General features: G+C 39.5%; 1 protein-coding gene across 5 annotated transcripts; it reads right to left on the minus strand.

Annotated features, from left to right (window-relative positions):
* Nucleotides 1-196: 196 nt before the first annotated feature.
* Nucleotides 197-16,555, minus strand: LOC141438971 (src substrate cortactin-like). Of its 5 annotated transcripts, none has more exons than XM_074103053.1 (12): nucleotides 16,340-16,555; nucleotides 13,687-13,826; nucleotides 12,167-12,253; nucleotides 11,162-11,271; nucleotides 10,243-10,397; nucleotides 8,925-9,090; nucleotides 6,931-7,052; nucleotides 5,653-5,826; nucleotides 4,486-4,554; nucleotides 2,994-3,203; nucleotides 1,736-1,915; nucleotides 197-1,315 (listed from the first exon to the last, which is right to left on the minus strand). In XM_074103053.1, the coding sequence occupies exons 2-12, from the start codon at nucleotides 13,824-13,826 to the stop codon at nucleotides 1,232-1,234; spliced, it is 1,497 nt and encodes a 498-aa protein (XP_073959154.1). In that variant the 5' UTR covers nucleotides 16,340-16,555; the 3' UTR covers nucleotides 197-1,231. The 5 variants fall into 5 exon arrangements, with proteins under 5 accessions (XP_073959154.1, XP_073959155.1, XP_073959153.1 ...); XM_074103054.1 differs by lacking the exon at nucleotides 16,340-16,555 and adding an exon at nucleotides 16,064-16,256 and having other exon boundaries at nucleotides 1,736-1,912; XM_074103052.1 differs by lacking the exon at nucleotides 16,340-16,555 and adding an exon at nucleotides 16,064-16,256.

Here is a 16,555-nt window from a genome sequence, read left to right on the forward strand (position 1 = left end):
ATAAAATTAGGATGATTAACATAATTACGGCTTTTTGCACTACACATAACATATTAAATGGCAAACAATAATTCAATTCAATTTAGTAATGGCTATCAATTTGATGACTGCAGTGTTTGACAGAGACACGATGGTAGGTACGACATAATTTTCGGATAACTACATTACTATCTGAAATGACGACTAGGTTAAACTTTACGCTTTTTATTTTTTCTCCTGCTAATTTGCTGTCACTGCTGTCATTTTTTTTTAATTATCGATGAGGCCATTTTTTGTCTTTGATTTGTCAAGATGGCCAACATAACGCGTCTAATCCGTCTATCAGCAGCTCAACAACTAGCAGACTGCTAGCAAGCGTTTATGAATCATACTTCTTGACAACCGTCTAACAAGCTTAATCAGTCTGCTAAGTAACAGACCGATCAAACCTCAATTAAGGATTTTTTATGAATAAGGCTGTTAGAATGGCTTTGAAATAACGGCACCGCTATTGGAGGTAACCCCAGCATTAATAATAACCCTGACAGGAAAGTCACTCAAAGGGCTATGGAGAGGTCTATGCTCGGGGTTTCTCTGCGGGATAGAATCAGAAATGATGATATCCGCAGTAGAACTAAGGTTACCGACATAGCCCGAAGAATTGCGAAACTAAAGTGGCAGCGGGCGGGGCAGATTGCTCGCAGGACTGATGGCCGATGGGGTCAGATCAGAAGGTTCTCGATTGGCGTCCGCGGATCGGGACACGAGCTGTCGGTAGGCCTCCAACAAGATGGAGCGACGACCTGGTTAAGATCGCGGGTCGCAGTGGATGCGGAGAGCACAAGACCGGTCTGAGTGAAGCCTTGGGGGAGGCCTACGTCCAGCAGTGGATGTCTTTCGGCTGACATGATGATGATGATGATGATGACAGGAAATGTGTTAACGATTGCCTCATGATAGAAACTTGTCCAAAACATAAGTAAATTTTTTTTTTGGCACTACGCATTTTTACTAGCTGGATTATATTCAAAGTAACTTTATGTATACATTTCCAACATTAAGATAAAACTAATATATCCCAGACAAACTTGGAAACACCTTGTATATGTGAGGTAAGAACAAGGTAGACACGTTTCGACTTCATTAGCAACATGCTAAATTTTCTAATTGATATCGTAAGATTTCAGAAGTAAGGATTACATCAATGGCAAGGTTACGCCACCGCTGGAGGAATGTAAAGCCGCGTCCACACTCACTTGTCTTGCAACTGGACGTAGTTGGCGGGGAACAGTCCGTACGCGCCTTTACACATGCCTTGCCACCAGCCCTCGTCGATCTGTGAAAGGAATCATTGTAATGAGCAATTGGCGGCCGATGGGTGCAATATGGCGACGATAGCATAAGATGCATGCCTCGAAGATTAGCGGCAGCCTTGAAAGCAAAAGGAGGACACACAAAATATTAAATTAACTATAATTTAGTTATTAAGCTTATTGTATGATTTAATTTGTACAGAGCAAAATGAAGCTATCAATTATTAGCTATGTAAATAATAGTTTTGATGGATATTGAAATTTTAGTTTCAGTGTATAATAGCCAATAGGTAATGAAATATGCCACCAGTTTTCTTAAGATACAATATATGTTGTGGAATCTATAAAGTTGTTAGAGAGAATCTTTCATTTTCACATAATTGTATGATTTATTTCGTCCAGCACTGTATTTCCTGCACAACCTCTCACTGGTCAGGACTCACCATAACGATGTTAGTGATGAGGTCGTCAGGATCGAAGCTGATCTCATCGGGCGCCTGCGCCTGGTAGTCGTAGAGGGCGCGGGCCGTGTACCCGTCCTCCTCGTCGCCCGAGCCGCCGGACCCGCCCTCCGTCTCCCAGCCCACCGGGGACATCACTATCGTCGGCTGACGGATCATCTGCTGCGACGATAAAACTAAATCGGTCATCATCATCATCATTCATCATTATAATCGCAATCATCATCATCTCATTATTATTATCATCCTAGCCTATATACGTCTCACCGCTGGACACAGGCCTCCTCTTAGCACGAGAGGGCTTGGGCCGTAGTTCTTTTTTTTTATTCGACTGGATGGCTAACGAGCAAGCGGATCTCCTGATGCTAAGAGATCACCACCGCCCATAAACATCTGCAACACCAGGGGTATTGCAGATGCGTTGCCAACCTAGAGGCCTAAGATGGAATACCTCAAGTGCTAGTAATTTCACCGGCTGTCTTACTCTCCACGCCGAAACACAACGGTGCAAGCACTGCTGCTTCACGGCAGGATTAGCGAGCAAGATGGTGGTAGCAATCCGGGCGAACCTTGCACAAGGTCCTACCACCTGCGATACGCGGGAGTGCGGATTCAAAGTCAAAGTCAAAGTCAAAATATCTTTATTCAATTTAGGCTATAACATTTTATTTCCAAATATCCTGTCCATGATATAATCATTAAGTTTATAACACGCCTTAGATATTAATGTCTTCTTGACAATAGATCTGAATTTTGTATCCGTTTCATTTGTAATATTTTTTAGATTTTGGATTGGGAACCTTACACAAGATTGAATTGCCTCGCTGGTGTGCACAGGTTTCGCACATGAATTTCGTAAAACTCAGAGGAGCGATAAAGTAAATAAAATGTAGTGAATAAACCATTCCCGTCCTATTTTCTCGAAAATGTTTGTATTTATTAATGGTCAGTCAGCCGAAGTACCCATAAAGACAGCGGAGGAGAAAATCGCAACGAGAGATTTAATAATCGATATAGAGCCAAGATTTTTAATCGATTTTTATTTACACCATTAACAGTTGTGGTGGCTCATTTAGATCCGTCAGTATGGGAAAGTCTGATACGATAAGACATACGAAGATCTATTTTTAAGAACCATGACATCGATTTTAGTAACAAGAAAAACTGCATTCAAAGATTTAAAAAAAACTTGTTCTCAGTACGGGAATCGAAACAGGTCGTTTTAAAAAAAAAAACTTACATTACTAACCTCTTCCTTCTCCTCCTTAGGCTGAACTAGCGTGACATCCGGCAAATTGACCTTCTCTTCTACCGGCGACTCCACCTGTTTCGGCACCGACTTGACCACGCTCGCCGGTTCCTCCCACTTCGCCGGTTCCGGCTGCCTGACCGGATCCGGATGCGCCACCGGTTCGGGTTCAGGTTGTTCTTTGTCTAGACGATCTTTCTCCTGAAGGAAATAAATAAAATAGTTTATTTATTTATAACAGCAATGACACTTGGACAGGTTAGAGAAAAATACATTAGTTGCCGTTATAATTAAAAAGGTCCCGGCTCAACATATCGCTGGTTGAAAACCGGCACTGGTCTTCCGCCGGGTCATATCACCATTGAGCAGAATTTGAAAAAAAGCTTAACTCTCCAGCAATGTTACATACAAATTATATTACTTAGTTATTTTTATTAAACATATAAAAACACTTTATACAATAAAAAGTTAGCTTACGACAGCGTTTTTATCTGTCTGCAATAGCTTCAGGCGTTTTAAAGGCTTAAAGGACTCGTTGGACTATCTTGTTATGAATATAAATAAATTTTAAAAAAAGTCGTCAAATGACATTGATTAAAAAAGCCGGCAGATTGTATTGTTAATACTCAATTATGACCATTACATTTTCATTTACTTTTTGTTAAATTGTTTCCTTTTGATAAAAAGCACTATATTTTATCTACCTCGGCCGGAACAGCAATTGCTAGCGTCGCATTATTACACAGTCCGTTTAAACCAATACGTAGCCAGCAATCGCTTACTTCCCCGCCTAGGCCATAATGTACTATTAGGGCCTACGCTAGCTGCCGCGGTCTGCACGGAGCGGGTGGTCGCCTATTGAACAATACGCACCTTCGGTAGAACAAGGGCATAATTTAACTTTCGATTTATAGACAATTTAGCCTGACCAGAAAGGCTGACCAGTATTATAAAAAAAAACCTCGCCATATTGCGGAAAACCAATAGAACTAATTTCTTGCAATGGCAACACTAAATTCAAATGTCATCTGTCTATTGCTGTCAAAGTTTAACGTTGTTTGTGCGTGGTATTTTAAAGTGTTATTATGTGTTTTTGTGCGTTAAAATGCCGTAGATTACCCCTAGCCTTGGAAGGAAAATAATCTACAATGTATAAAAGTATTTTTCATAGAAATTGTCTGAGGGATTAGAAAACATTCCTTTAAATAACATCACCGACGCCGTTGTCAATATGACGGGTAGGTATCGTATAGTAAATATATAAGTGCTGCCCTCGTGCCAGGTTTTTTATATTACTGGTCAGCCTTTACGATATGAACAAATTTTTCGATTTTTAGACCATTATGTCTTTGTACTATTGAAGGTGCGAATAGTATGAGCAGCTTTGACTGCGCGTCGCGTGCATAGGATTGTACCTTCACCCGCGCCCGCAGGCGTGCGCCCTTATAGAGTTAAAATCAGGATTTTACTTAGTTTAACTTACTTTTTGGGATAAGTCCTTATCCATTTGCTGCCTCTGTTGCCGTATCTTCTGAACAGACTGTAGCGCTTCCTGAAAATATATCATTTATTAAAAAAACAAAAACTGTTTTACACACACACACAAACATCAAGCCGTTACCCCTTCGGAGCCACTTTTAGCAATTTCAGGTTATCCTCACTATAGTTAGTTATAGTATAGTATAGTTTTACAGTTAATCGAAAATTAATCAGGTTTACAGGATCAAATTAAAGGGTCTTTTTACAAGTGTCTTCTACATTTATTTTTGTATATTTATTTGTTTCGGGGACCTTGGAAACGGCACTAAATACTTTAGTGAATGCTTTCCCATGGTATTTTATCGGAAACATTCGCTTTCGTCATGCTACTTCAGTCATCCTCAGTACCCAACAAGAGGTCACACATCAAGAAGAGGGTGTTAGGCTCGGTCCCCACCAGAGGCCGTATTGCGTAAAGTTTCTGACGCTCGCGATCGCAATCAAATGACAGATTTCGCATACAAAAACTGTCATTTGATTGCGAACGCCAGCGTCAGAAACGTTACGCAATACGGCCTCTGAGATGTGCGAGGATGTGTTACGGGGACGTTCTCATGAACCAATAGAAACGCTTCATTTACCTCGCCTCGCTATTCTCAGCTGTATCCACCAGAGCTGTGCTGTGAGGATAGGCAAATGAAGCGGTTCTTTGGTTAATGAAAAACATATTCCTCGCATTATGGTCCCCATGACCCCATGAATAATTATTATTAATAATAATAATAATAAAATCATGCCACAAAAAATAAGAAGGGCACACAAATTAAAAAAAATACACGTAAGCAGGTGGCAATGGGCTCAGGCTCAGCATAAGACGTTTGTTGTATGGGAGCGCCCCGCCCCCCCCCCATAAATATTTATCTTATTCTGTTTTTAGTATTTGTTGTTATAGCGGCCACAGTTATACCTACATACATAATCTGTGAAAATTTCAACTGTCTAACTATCGCGGTTCATGAGATACAGCCTGGTGACAGACGGACGGACAGCGAAGTATTAGTAATAGGGTTTCCGTTTTTACCCTTTGGGTACGGAACCCAAAAAAACTAGCAGCGCTAATTTTCAGCCTGCACCCACCCTTGCTCCGAGCTGGCATCTACAACATCCCCACCTGTTCTTTTTCCTTGGCCATGTTCTCGAACTTGGCGCGTATGCTGCTGGGCTTGGCGCCGCCGATGTCGGGCTTCTGCTTGGTGTAGGCGGTGCCCACTTTTCCCACCTCGTCGAAGCGGTGCGCCGACGCGTCCACGCGGTCGCTTTCAACGCCGAACTTGCCGCCGAAACCCTGGACAGAGGGGTAGCTACTGAACCGTTTAGGGGTCAAACACCTTTTTCTTCTACCTCGTTGCCATGGTTACGTCCCCTGGGCAACTCTTCAAAACATTTGTTAACAATTTGTTGAAACAATTTTTAGGGTAACTTTGCAATTAACAAAGTTATAAAGATTTGAAATTCAAGATTAGACTAAGAAAGACATACTTGCATGTGACGTCACACGCAAGTAGCGCCATACTTGCTGCATAGAGAAAAGCGTTTGAGGAAGAGACAGGTATAAAGATTTTTCAAAAAAACATTATAAATCCAACTTTCAACCGATTTAAGTTTTCTCATTGCTAAACACTGTATGTTGAAAATTGCCTGAATGGCTTCGAGAAAAGTATGACACGGCCGTGCCTTTTGTTTGGTTTGCTCGACTTGGCGGGGGCATTCCCGTGCCCCCAGATGTATTATATATATTTCATAATCTCAGTCAAAAATGTTTGTGACCAAACACCTTCGAAGCAGCTTGACTGGCTTTTATTAAATTTTTTGTGTAAGCATATTCGGTAGGTCTGAGAATAGAATGTAAACTATATATATAGGTAGTCATACACGATGACGCGTGCCGTGGTTCTTATTACAATGTCATTAATGTCTAATTTTGACAAAATCACGCGTCTTCGTGGATGGCAAGCACTACGCACATTTAGAATGAAACAGACACAATTCAAAATGTTCTCATTTTTAAACTCAATCATGTTTTGTTTTATAATAATTACAATAAATTTCTTTAATTAGGCATTTTTTTAAACCCATACAATTTACAGTTAAAAATTAAAATTAATAATCACAATTAAAAATCACAATCCATACATGTCATAATAATAATCATTTCATTAAATAATTTATTTTATTATTATTTATTAATTTATTTATTTTAGTAATGTGACTATTTCGAATTGTGTCGGTTTCGTTCTAAAGGTGCGACTAGGTATAACTATTTTTCGTACTTGGACGCGGACGGAGTCGCGGGCAACAGCTAGTAATATATAAGACATGGCAAATTCAGGAGTTGTCAAATACCGTACCCCGTCAGTGACCCCCGCCCCCGCCGCCCCTCACTGGTTACCTTCTTGTGGTCGGTCTGGCTGGCGTGTTTGGGCGTGGCCTCGTGGTGGTCCCAGCCGAGGGCGGCTGCGTCCTGTCGGTCGGCCTGCACCCCGAACTTGCCGCCGAAGCCCACGCTGTAGTCTGACAACACACGAGCGTAACAATAAAGGCCTACGGTAGCAGACAAGGGTAGCACAAATGTTATCTCATCATCATCATCATCATCCCAGCCTATATACGTCCCACTGCTGGGCACAGGCCTCCTCTCAGAACAAGAGGGCTTGGGCCATAGTTCCCACGCGGGCCCAGTGCGGATGTTATCTCAAACAAATAAAAAAATATTTTCAATAGGGAATAAGTATTGAAATTTCTCCCGTCAAAGGTCAGCACTAGCACAAAACCGTAAACAGTTTTTTGAGTATCTTAAATGCCATAATATCATATTATTTCAACAACATTTTTGGAAAAATAGACGGGCCATATTTTCACTGCAATATGTGGCCGGCAACTATTGGTGTCCCTGTCTAACATGTGAGTAAGAGAGGGACACCAATAGTTGCCGGCCACAAATTGCAGTGATAATATGGCCCGTCTACGAGCCGCTTAATACGAGTACTATCGTAGTAAAATTTAGCAATTTTTTTTTTTTTTTTTTAATTTGACTGGATGGCAAACGAGCAAATGGGTCTCCTGATGGTAAGAGATCACCACCGCCCATAAACATCTGCAACACCAGGGGTATTGCAGACGCGTTGCCAACCTAGAGGCCTAAGATGGGATACCTCACGTGCCAGTAATTTCACCGGCTGTCTTACTCTCCACGCCGAAACACAACAGTGCAAGCACTGCTGCTTCACGGCAGGATTAGCGAGCAAGATGGTGGTAGCAATCCGGGCGGACCTTGCACAAGGTCCTACCACCTGCAAAACAATATTACTTTTATTTTATGTTATTTTGCATTGGCTCGTAGGGCCAAAACTAGAGAAAGCACTGTTTTTGTGTATATAGTGTAAGCTGCGCCTCACACACACTCTCCCATTATGTGTCAAAATAGTCTTAAGGTTTTACAATAAAGGCAGTATTTACTCAGAACTAGTAGTTTTTACTCGTCTCCCATCGCCCACATTACATGTCGATTAAAATGGGGGAAAAACGCGATTGAGAAAAAAAACATTTGGGAAAATCTGCACATGGAAAAATCATGTAAGGAATAAACACGTCACGAGTAAACCAAGAATAGGAAAATGTGCGACTGGAAATTTAGAAAAGATGACTGTGGGAAAATTATCTATTTATTTATTCCAACAAAAAATTACAGCATTACAGTAAACACCAATGCGCTGTAAAATTCAAAATATACACAACAAAAAGACATAAAATACATTTAAAAAAAAAACTATAAATAGTTAGGGATTTTTGAACGTCGTCTTCGTCGCTACCCTAAAACGACGGAACACCACACCCTCCGGCCAGAACCCGGAGCGCAGGAACATCTGCTGGTGCTTGGCAGGCACTTGGAGTCTAAATGAGCTGAAATTGTTAGCCCTATCTATCTGTTAGTCCAGGGTTACTCAAAGTGGGGTACGCGAACCCCTAGGGGTTCGCTATTCGACGGTAGGGGGTTCGCGACAAGGTTTACGTGACTCCAAAAACCACCAGGCTGCAAGACTAGCAAGATGATTAAGATTGGTTTTTGGAGTCTTTTTGTATTTTTTATTTCAACTCCAAATTTGTTCCTTATTTGTTTGTTATTTGTTGGTTGTTGCAAGATGATTCTTACATATATTTGTTACCTTTTATTGAAATAAATAATGTACATTATATTATGATGATGATTGAAATAAAACAGTCAATTTTATTACTTTCTTTGGGGGGGGGGGGAGGTAGGGGTTCGCCATCGTCTAGAAACTTTAACAGGGGTACGTGGAGCCATAAGTTTGAGAAACCCTGTGTTAGTCGTTCGAGCCACAGGGGTGTAGACGCCGGGCAACCATAGTAGGGTAGTGGTCTTACCTTTCTGCGAGTGATGCTTGTCGACCTGTTCGCGGTGTTCCCAGCCGACGGCGGCGGCGTCCTGCCGGTCGGCCTGCACGCCGAACTTGCCGCCGAAGCCGTGGGAGTAATCCTTCTGCGACGAATGCTTCTCGATTTGCTCGCGGTGCTCCCAGCCTGCCGCGCTCTGGCAAATGAGACTTAAATTAACGACAGTATGTCGTAGAACAAGTGGACTACTACGGAAATCGAAATTTGTATCGTGCCGTCCCTCTCACTCTCGTTTTAAATTATATAAGTGTCAGCGGGACGGCAAGATACGAAGTTTGAATTTTGTACTTCGTAGGTGCGATTCAAAACGCTCGCGTCTAAAAATCTGACTCCGACGGACGGACGGACCGGACGAAACTATAAGGGTTCCGTTTTATTCATCATTATGTAAATTTGCATCAAAAGACTTTTTTCACTTCTCATGCTCGTAAAGTTCGTGTTTATGCTGTATCTAGGCGACATAAAATGACTTTTTATGCTCTAGTGCATAAAATAAAATCTTCGTCTAATACCAACTCGAGACCAAGGTAATCAGGTATCAACCAGCCACAAACAAAAAAGTTTCTATACATTTTTAAATATTTTTTAATTTATATAAAACTAAAAATCAATCAAATCAATCATAATAAATCAGTAAAATTAAAATAATGGAATTATTATAATAAAGCATAAAAAATAAAAGGTACATAGAAAGTGAATCATTGTTTCCACTGTTGCTATTTCATTTCCTCGCCATCGAAGTGAAAAGCAGTCTAAAACTCGAGCATTAAACCCATTTTCCCCTCGACGTGTCTATCCACCCTGGCCGTACCGGCTCGGGTGGCTATATGAACGTCTTGGGTAAAATGGCTCGCTTTATGCTCTCGTTGTACAATCTACTATTTTTATTTAGCTTTACGCTTGAGAGAAAAGTAGTTTTGATCCCGTATGTAGAATATATCAATTCTGAGAGGAGACCTGAGCCTGTGCCCAGCGGTGGGACGTATATAGGCTGGGATGATGACACGGAAAGTGAGGCAAAAGCTTGGGTCCTAGTCCCCACGCGGGCCCAATGCGGATTGGGAACTTTACCAATGATTTACTTATTTAGCTCGTGGTAATTTTTAAACGTAATTTCACACATGAAAATCGAAAAAACTCAAGAGGTGCGAGCCGGGTTTGAACCCACGATCCTCTGCTTGAGAGGCCATAGGTCAAACCAGTAGCCCACCACGGCTTCACACTCTCCCAGTATAAGAGAAATAAAAAGATACTACCCCTCCATGTGGCATGGCCTGTGAACACATACCTTATCGACGCGGTCAGTTTGCACGCCATATTTGCCTCCAAAGCCCTGCGAGTAATCCTTCTGCGACTCGTGCTTATCCACGGTCGCTACGTAGTCGTGGCCGACGGCCGAGGCGTCCATACGGTCGGTCTGCACGCCGAACTTGCCGCCGAAACCTACGGGCACGGGCTTAAAATCAGTGATGTAACGAATTCGCATTCGCATTCGCAAATATTTGCATAATTTTTGCATATTCGCATTCGCAAAATTTCTGCGAATGTTTTGCGAATATCAGAAAAAATACAATTATTAGATAATAGTAGGTTAATAAAATCAAAATACATTAATTTCTTAGGTTTTTATACAAGTACAAATAACTTAACCCTTTAGGTACATTATCAGTCTTCACTTAATCATTTGGTATTATTTATTTATTTACGAGGCGTAGGTTGCCGTCGTTGTATTGTACCGTTTTTGTCAAACTTAAAACCTAAAATTGCTAAAAGTAATAATTTTGATGATATGCAAATAAATGAAATAAATAAATAAAGTGGCTCCGTAGCGGTAACATTTCGTGTGATCTGTCTACCCCATATGGGAATACAGGCGTGATGTTTGTGTGTTGTGTGTGTATGTGTGTGTGTGTTTATTTACTTTGCGATGCGTTCGTATAAACTCGGAACAAAATACAAACGGTACGCACTTCGTTTGAACGAAACTGCCATAGAAAATAGGCGCCAGAACGAAAAACTGAATATTCGCATTCGCATTAGCGAATGTCGGAAGCAGATATTTGCATCCGCATTCGTGTTCGCGAATGTTCAAAAAGTCACATTCGTTACGTTCAGAAAACAATCGTTTGTCCATATAAAACAGTTTAGAAATCAATCATTTGCGATTTTTCTGCGAAAATTCAGGATCACCTTTGCTACCAACCAACCTTGCGCATAGTCCTTCTGTGAGACATGTTTCTCTGTCTTGCCGACATAGTCATGTCCAACTGCAGACTTGTCCATGCGGTCTGCTTGCACACCAAATTTACCCCCATATCTGTAAAACAGTACATACAAGATGTTAATGTATGTATGTAAACTCCTTATTGTACAAAAGAAAAGCACCAAAATACAATTGACAAACTTTGAGATACTTTTTTTTTTATTCGACTGGATGGCAAACGGGCAAGTGGGTCTCCTGATACTTGTACAAAGGCGGATTTAACCCTTTAAGAGATGTATACCAGTCAACCATTGAGTGGATGCTATGGATGAGAGGAGCAATCAGTTCGGGTCTGAGGAAGTGACTTTAAGGGGCTGTTTCACCATCCATTGATTAGTGTTAACTGATGGTTAAATGTGATGCCGTCTCTATTTGTTTTGTTCGAATAGAAAGAGACGGCATCACATTTAACCGTCAGTTAACACTAATTAATGGATGGTGAAACAGCCCCTAAGAGTGAAAAATAGTGCGAGCTTTTTGATAGTTTTATATGTTAATAGGCTAGATTCAAAAAATATGTAAATAAAATTAAATAAAAAATAGCCTTTCTTTCGCTGGTAATAAAATACATCATTATAGTTTGTTGACACCAGCCACATTCGTATGAGGTTGTCTCCAAGAATAGGCCTCCTCCAGCCGCTGCCACTCTCCTCTATCCCTCGCTTCTGTAAACCTATTCCAGTGAACGAGGCCAGTGATTTCAAGCCAGTGCCCAAAAATATGTACAAGGTGTTAATTAAATAACTGAAAACCAGAAATCAGTTGGCTCAGAATCGAGAGAAGAATCGATTACACTTTATTTTATATAATACTCGAAAATAAATTCAATCAACTAACTTAAAATTAAAAAATATTTTTGGGGTGTGAGTTTTTCAGTTATTTAATTAACACCTTGTATAACTGTAGTAAGTAAATGAAGGGTCCAATCACTATTAACAAGATGTCTCACCCAAAAGACGATTTTGGTCCCTGCTCGTACTGTTTCTTCTTAGATAGTGTGTCGGCTTCCAGAACTTCCTCGCGAAGTTTTGCCATGCTGTAAAAAGTTAAATAAATAAATCACAATCAAACTACATTTTTTTATTAGGTGCTTTCCTGTCAAATCTTTTTCTTTTTACTATTATACATACATCATCATCATCATCATCATGATCTCAGCCTATATACGTCCCACCGCGTGCATGGTAAATTTTAAATAAAATTCCGCACATTAATTTGAGAAACTCAGAGGTGCGAGCCCGGATTCGGACCCACGATCCTCTGTTTAAGAGGCCATCCACCACGACTTAATCATACCATACCATGACTCTTATCAATACGTGAAAAGTACGCGCTGCTGCTAGACCTTGTCCGCTTGGATGCAGTCAGTGGGAGCTATTTGCGCCTAAATTTTGGCAATACCTTATAGACCAGCGGCTCACGACTGATATGATGAATGTGACCTTATAGACATACATCGGGGTTTTCGGTGCGGGAATGATTTCAGGAAGAGTAGAGATAAACAGAGAGGTTAGTCTGAAAAAAATCATATTATGCCTAATGAATAAACTACCTCTCTGCGAATTGTATACAAACTATCATAAACTCTTTAGCTTTACTACCAAGCCTTATAAGATAATAATAAAAATAACATTAAAAATTACATGCAGTAAACTATTAAGTTGACGCGATTTTCATAACAAAATACATAATATTTTTTATATATTTGGAACAGTCAAGCTACGGCGTCTTTCTATAAATATCCATTTCAACGAACTAAACGATCTTTCTACGTCGGTAATTGTAATAGGCGCGAGTAGGGTAGGGACTTAAGAACAGGTTCATATCTTAATGACTGATCTTATTCATTTATATAAATATTATGTTTTCGTGTTTTTTTTTTCAATTAAATATTCGATAGGCAGAAACCGATCACAATGCATTGTGTTTTTTATGTCAATACCTACTCTTTGGCTAATGTCAAACATTCCCACACCGAAAACCCAGATGTATGCTTATAGACTAGAAGCGACGATGAAGATATTAGTCAGATGCCGGGTCAACGACACATGCCCTTGGCATGATAAATAATGCACTGGCCTCAGACAGGAAACTGCAACTTTGATTTTAAACTGCAATTTTCAACCGACAGAGAAGCAGAGAGCCTAGGTAAATTCAAAGCCGTGGTATCATAAACAAGGTAAGGTTAAACAGCTGTTTAACCTTTGGCCCCTTAAGCAGATTGGTATAGCGAGTAATAAATGTAAAATTCTCAGTATTGGGTCCAAACCACTAGTTTTTTTTTTATCTAATGTTTTAACGAGGCTTTAGTACACCAAATGTGACTATGTCAGCCTCAGTTACATACACCAAACTACAGATATTACGCTCTCCCCACTATTTTTTTTTTTTTATAACGCATGTGAGGCCGCGGGTAGTCTAGTGCTAAAATAAATGAGGTCTAGGTTGAGATGACCAGATGACTCTTACTCAATAGCCTCAACATTCCGTCCGCCAGGCCCCCAGCGCTGCTCATGCTCGGACACATCGTTAATGAAGTCGGGGTCGGTGTCCCAGTCGTCGGCCTCCGCCGGCGCCGGCGCCGCCACGTCCGTCGATGCTTTCCACATCTTAAAAAAAAACATTTTTTTTTATAATTCATTGTGTCAGGCATTTGTGGAATTCCATAATCAATGAACTATGACTAGACCTTATTATCAAGCGGGCAGTTTGGTGGCTACCTAACATTAGTGATGTGCAATGTCAATAAAAACTTTTTTTATTTGACTTTTCAGATACATTTTGGAGTTCCCCATACATAGCTACAATGTCGAGAGTTGGATAGTAAATTGCATATCAATAATTTTATTCAAATTCAAATTCAAATCAAATTCAAATATTTTTATTTGCATAAACAAGGGTATAAATTGGTCTTACATAATGTCATAGGTTCTATTCCTTGTTTTGCCATAGTATGGCATACAAATATTTATAAAATCACATTATCAATTCTAACAGATCACATGCTTACATTTTATTATTCACAATAAGTTTATGTCAAAATATTATTAAATGACAAATGTATACAAATAAAAATGATTATACGAAAATAGTAAAAGTTATTTTAAAGCAGGATTGACAGTAAAAATGATTATAAATATCTAATAAATAACATGATGTCATAATCTAGTACTTACAATTTACAATTCGTCATGAACTTGTCTATAGAGTAGTAGCTGTTTTCAACCAGATGCTTAAACAACTTTTTCCTAAACAAATTGAAAGGCAGAATCTTAAATCATCGGTTATCACTTTGAATATTTGTACTGCCATTCCGTGAACATTATTTTTTGTAAGAAAAAGTTTCGTCTTTGGCATATACAATTTGTGTTATATGCCGCTGAATTTAGACTTGCATGAAAAATAGTGCAAGTTGCATTACATTGCGGCGCTCGATTGACCACTACTAACTCGTTGGCTTCACAGCCTCGCAATTTAATGCAACTTGCATGATTTTTGTGGCAAGTCGAAACTCGGCTTTAGGTAGCGGTGACAAGCAGTTTGGTGAAACTGCCTGGTTGATAATGGGGAATAACTATAAATACAACTGTGGCCATATTGTCTGATGAATTTATTTAGTTACTGAATAGTAATATTGTTCTCAACTTCTTTGTCACTTTCTGAGAGAACAGAAGAGAATTAAAAAAAATCAAAACATTTACAGCCTTATTCATACAAATCCTTAATATAGGTTTGATCGGTCTGTTACTTAGCAGACTGATTAAGCTTAATAGACGGTTGTCAAGAAGTATGATTCATAAACGCTTGCTAGCAGTCTGCTAGTTGTTGAGCTGCTGATAGACGGATTAGACGCGTTATGTTGGCCACCTTGACAAATCAAAGACAAAAAAGTGGCCTAATCGATAATTAAAAAAAAAATTGACAGCAGTGACAGCAAATTACCAGGAAAAAAATAAAAAGCGAGATGTTTGTTTTCCCGCCATTTTCGATCGGCATGTTTATGTTGTGCAAAAAGCCATAATTATGTTAATCATCCTTATTTTTTTTCATATTTATTGTTAATTTATTGTTGCTAATTTAGAGGATTTTTAAATACAAATTCCTGAAAATAAATTTTCCTGTTTCTTTTTTTTAATCTGCGTAGCCCTGCCTTCACTATAAATATCTTCGGTACCTATGGTTTTTTGCTCTAGTCAAAGTCAGCTGTTCAAACTTGTGGCGGCCATTTTGTGACTTAGCAGAGAGATAAAGGAGGGTCTACGGTCCTCTAACTTTAGCAGAGCCTTGATCGACTGATTAGCGCTAACAGACGTTTATGAATCATGTTTTTTAGCATCGGGCCTTCAAGGAGCCTTCAAGGAGGCTCTAACTTTTTATGAATAAGGCTGTTATTCTGTAAGCAGGTCACAAAGAGCTGACCCTCAATGAACACCACAGGCACATTGAAGTATTTTTTTCTAAGCTAACAATAACATAATTTTTATATAACCTTTATTCAAGGTAAACAAAACAGGTTATATTGATGGAGTAAGTATATGTATGACAAACGTACATAATCGCATTTGGACTTACAACTCTAGTTTTCAACAGTAATTTTGCAGCCTTAGAGTTATCTTCTAAAAACCTTATGTTATCAACTTACTTAAGTAAAAAAAAGTCGTAAACAAAGTGACTAAACCAATGTTATCACCAATAGGTACGTGCGCAAGGCGTGAGTCATACCAGAAAACCACAACAGCTCGGTTAAACATTTACATGCAGTTTATAATCGAGCCATGTCGCGAAATCAAAGGTATCAATAATTTGGTAGCAGAGAGAATATAAAGGAGGATTATCAAGAACTTACCATTTTGATTGCAGGTTAATTAGCTGTATCTTAAGACGAAACGTAATCTAATATTATCTTGACATGTCTGCAGTTTGTTTACAGCTAACACTCCCACGTAGTTTTATAAAACTTGAAGTGAAATCTCACAGCGAAATCGAATGCGTTTCTCTCACGAAAACTGTCAGTATTCGCGTGGTTTAAGAAGTACATCGATAGCGTGAGATAATTGACAGAATACAGATTAGATTTCAATGTTTTTGCTTATAAATAAAGACGAAAAAAAGGATACTTTACCTTGTCTTAGCCGGTACTGCGAGTTTCTTTTAAAATACACGTCGATTAGCAATCATAGAAATTTTAAACTCCTTTAATGTTGATGATGCACTGTCTATTTGTTATTTTTTCTCTTGTTTAATTATTAATTGGATTCAGGAAGGGATATTTGGAAAACAAATGGGTGTGGATGGATGGTGATGGTGATGCTTCAGCGTCACTCACTTCCAATTGACG

This window comes from Choristoneura fumiferana, chromosome 20 (genome assembly GCF_025370935.1).
Source record: "Choristoneura fumiferana chromosome 20, NRCan_CFum_1, whole genome shotgun sequence".
Classification (NCBI taxonomy): domain Eukaryota; kingdom Metazoa; phylum Arthropoda; class Insecta; order Lepidoptera; family Tortricidae; genus Choristoneura; species Choristoneura fumiferana.

Excerpts from the sequence above, each read along its gene's own strand:
- LOC141438971 (XM_074103052.1), bottom strand. Across the intron at positions 12,254-13,686 it reads CGGAATGTTGAGGCTATTGA|CATGGCAAAACTTCGCGAGG; the intron begins GTAAGAGTCATC and ends AACTTTTTACAG. Across the intron at positions 3,204-4,485 it reads ATAAGGACTTATCCCAAAAA|GAGAAAGATCGTCTAGACAA; the intron begins GTAAGTTAAACT and ends TATTTCCTTCAG.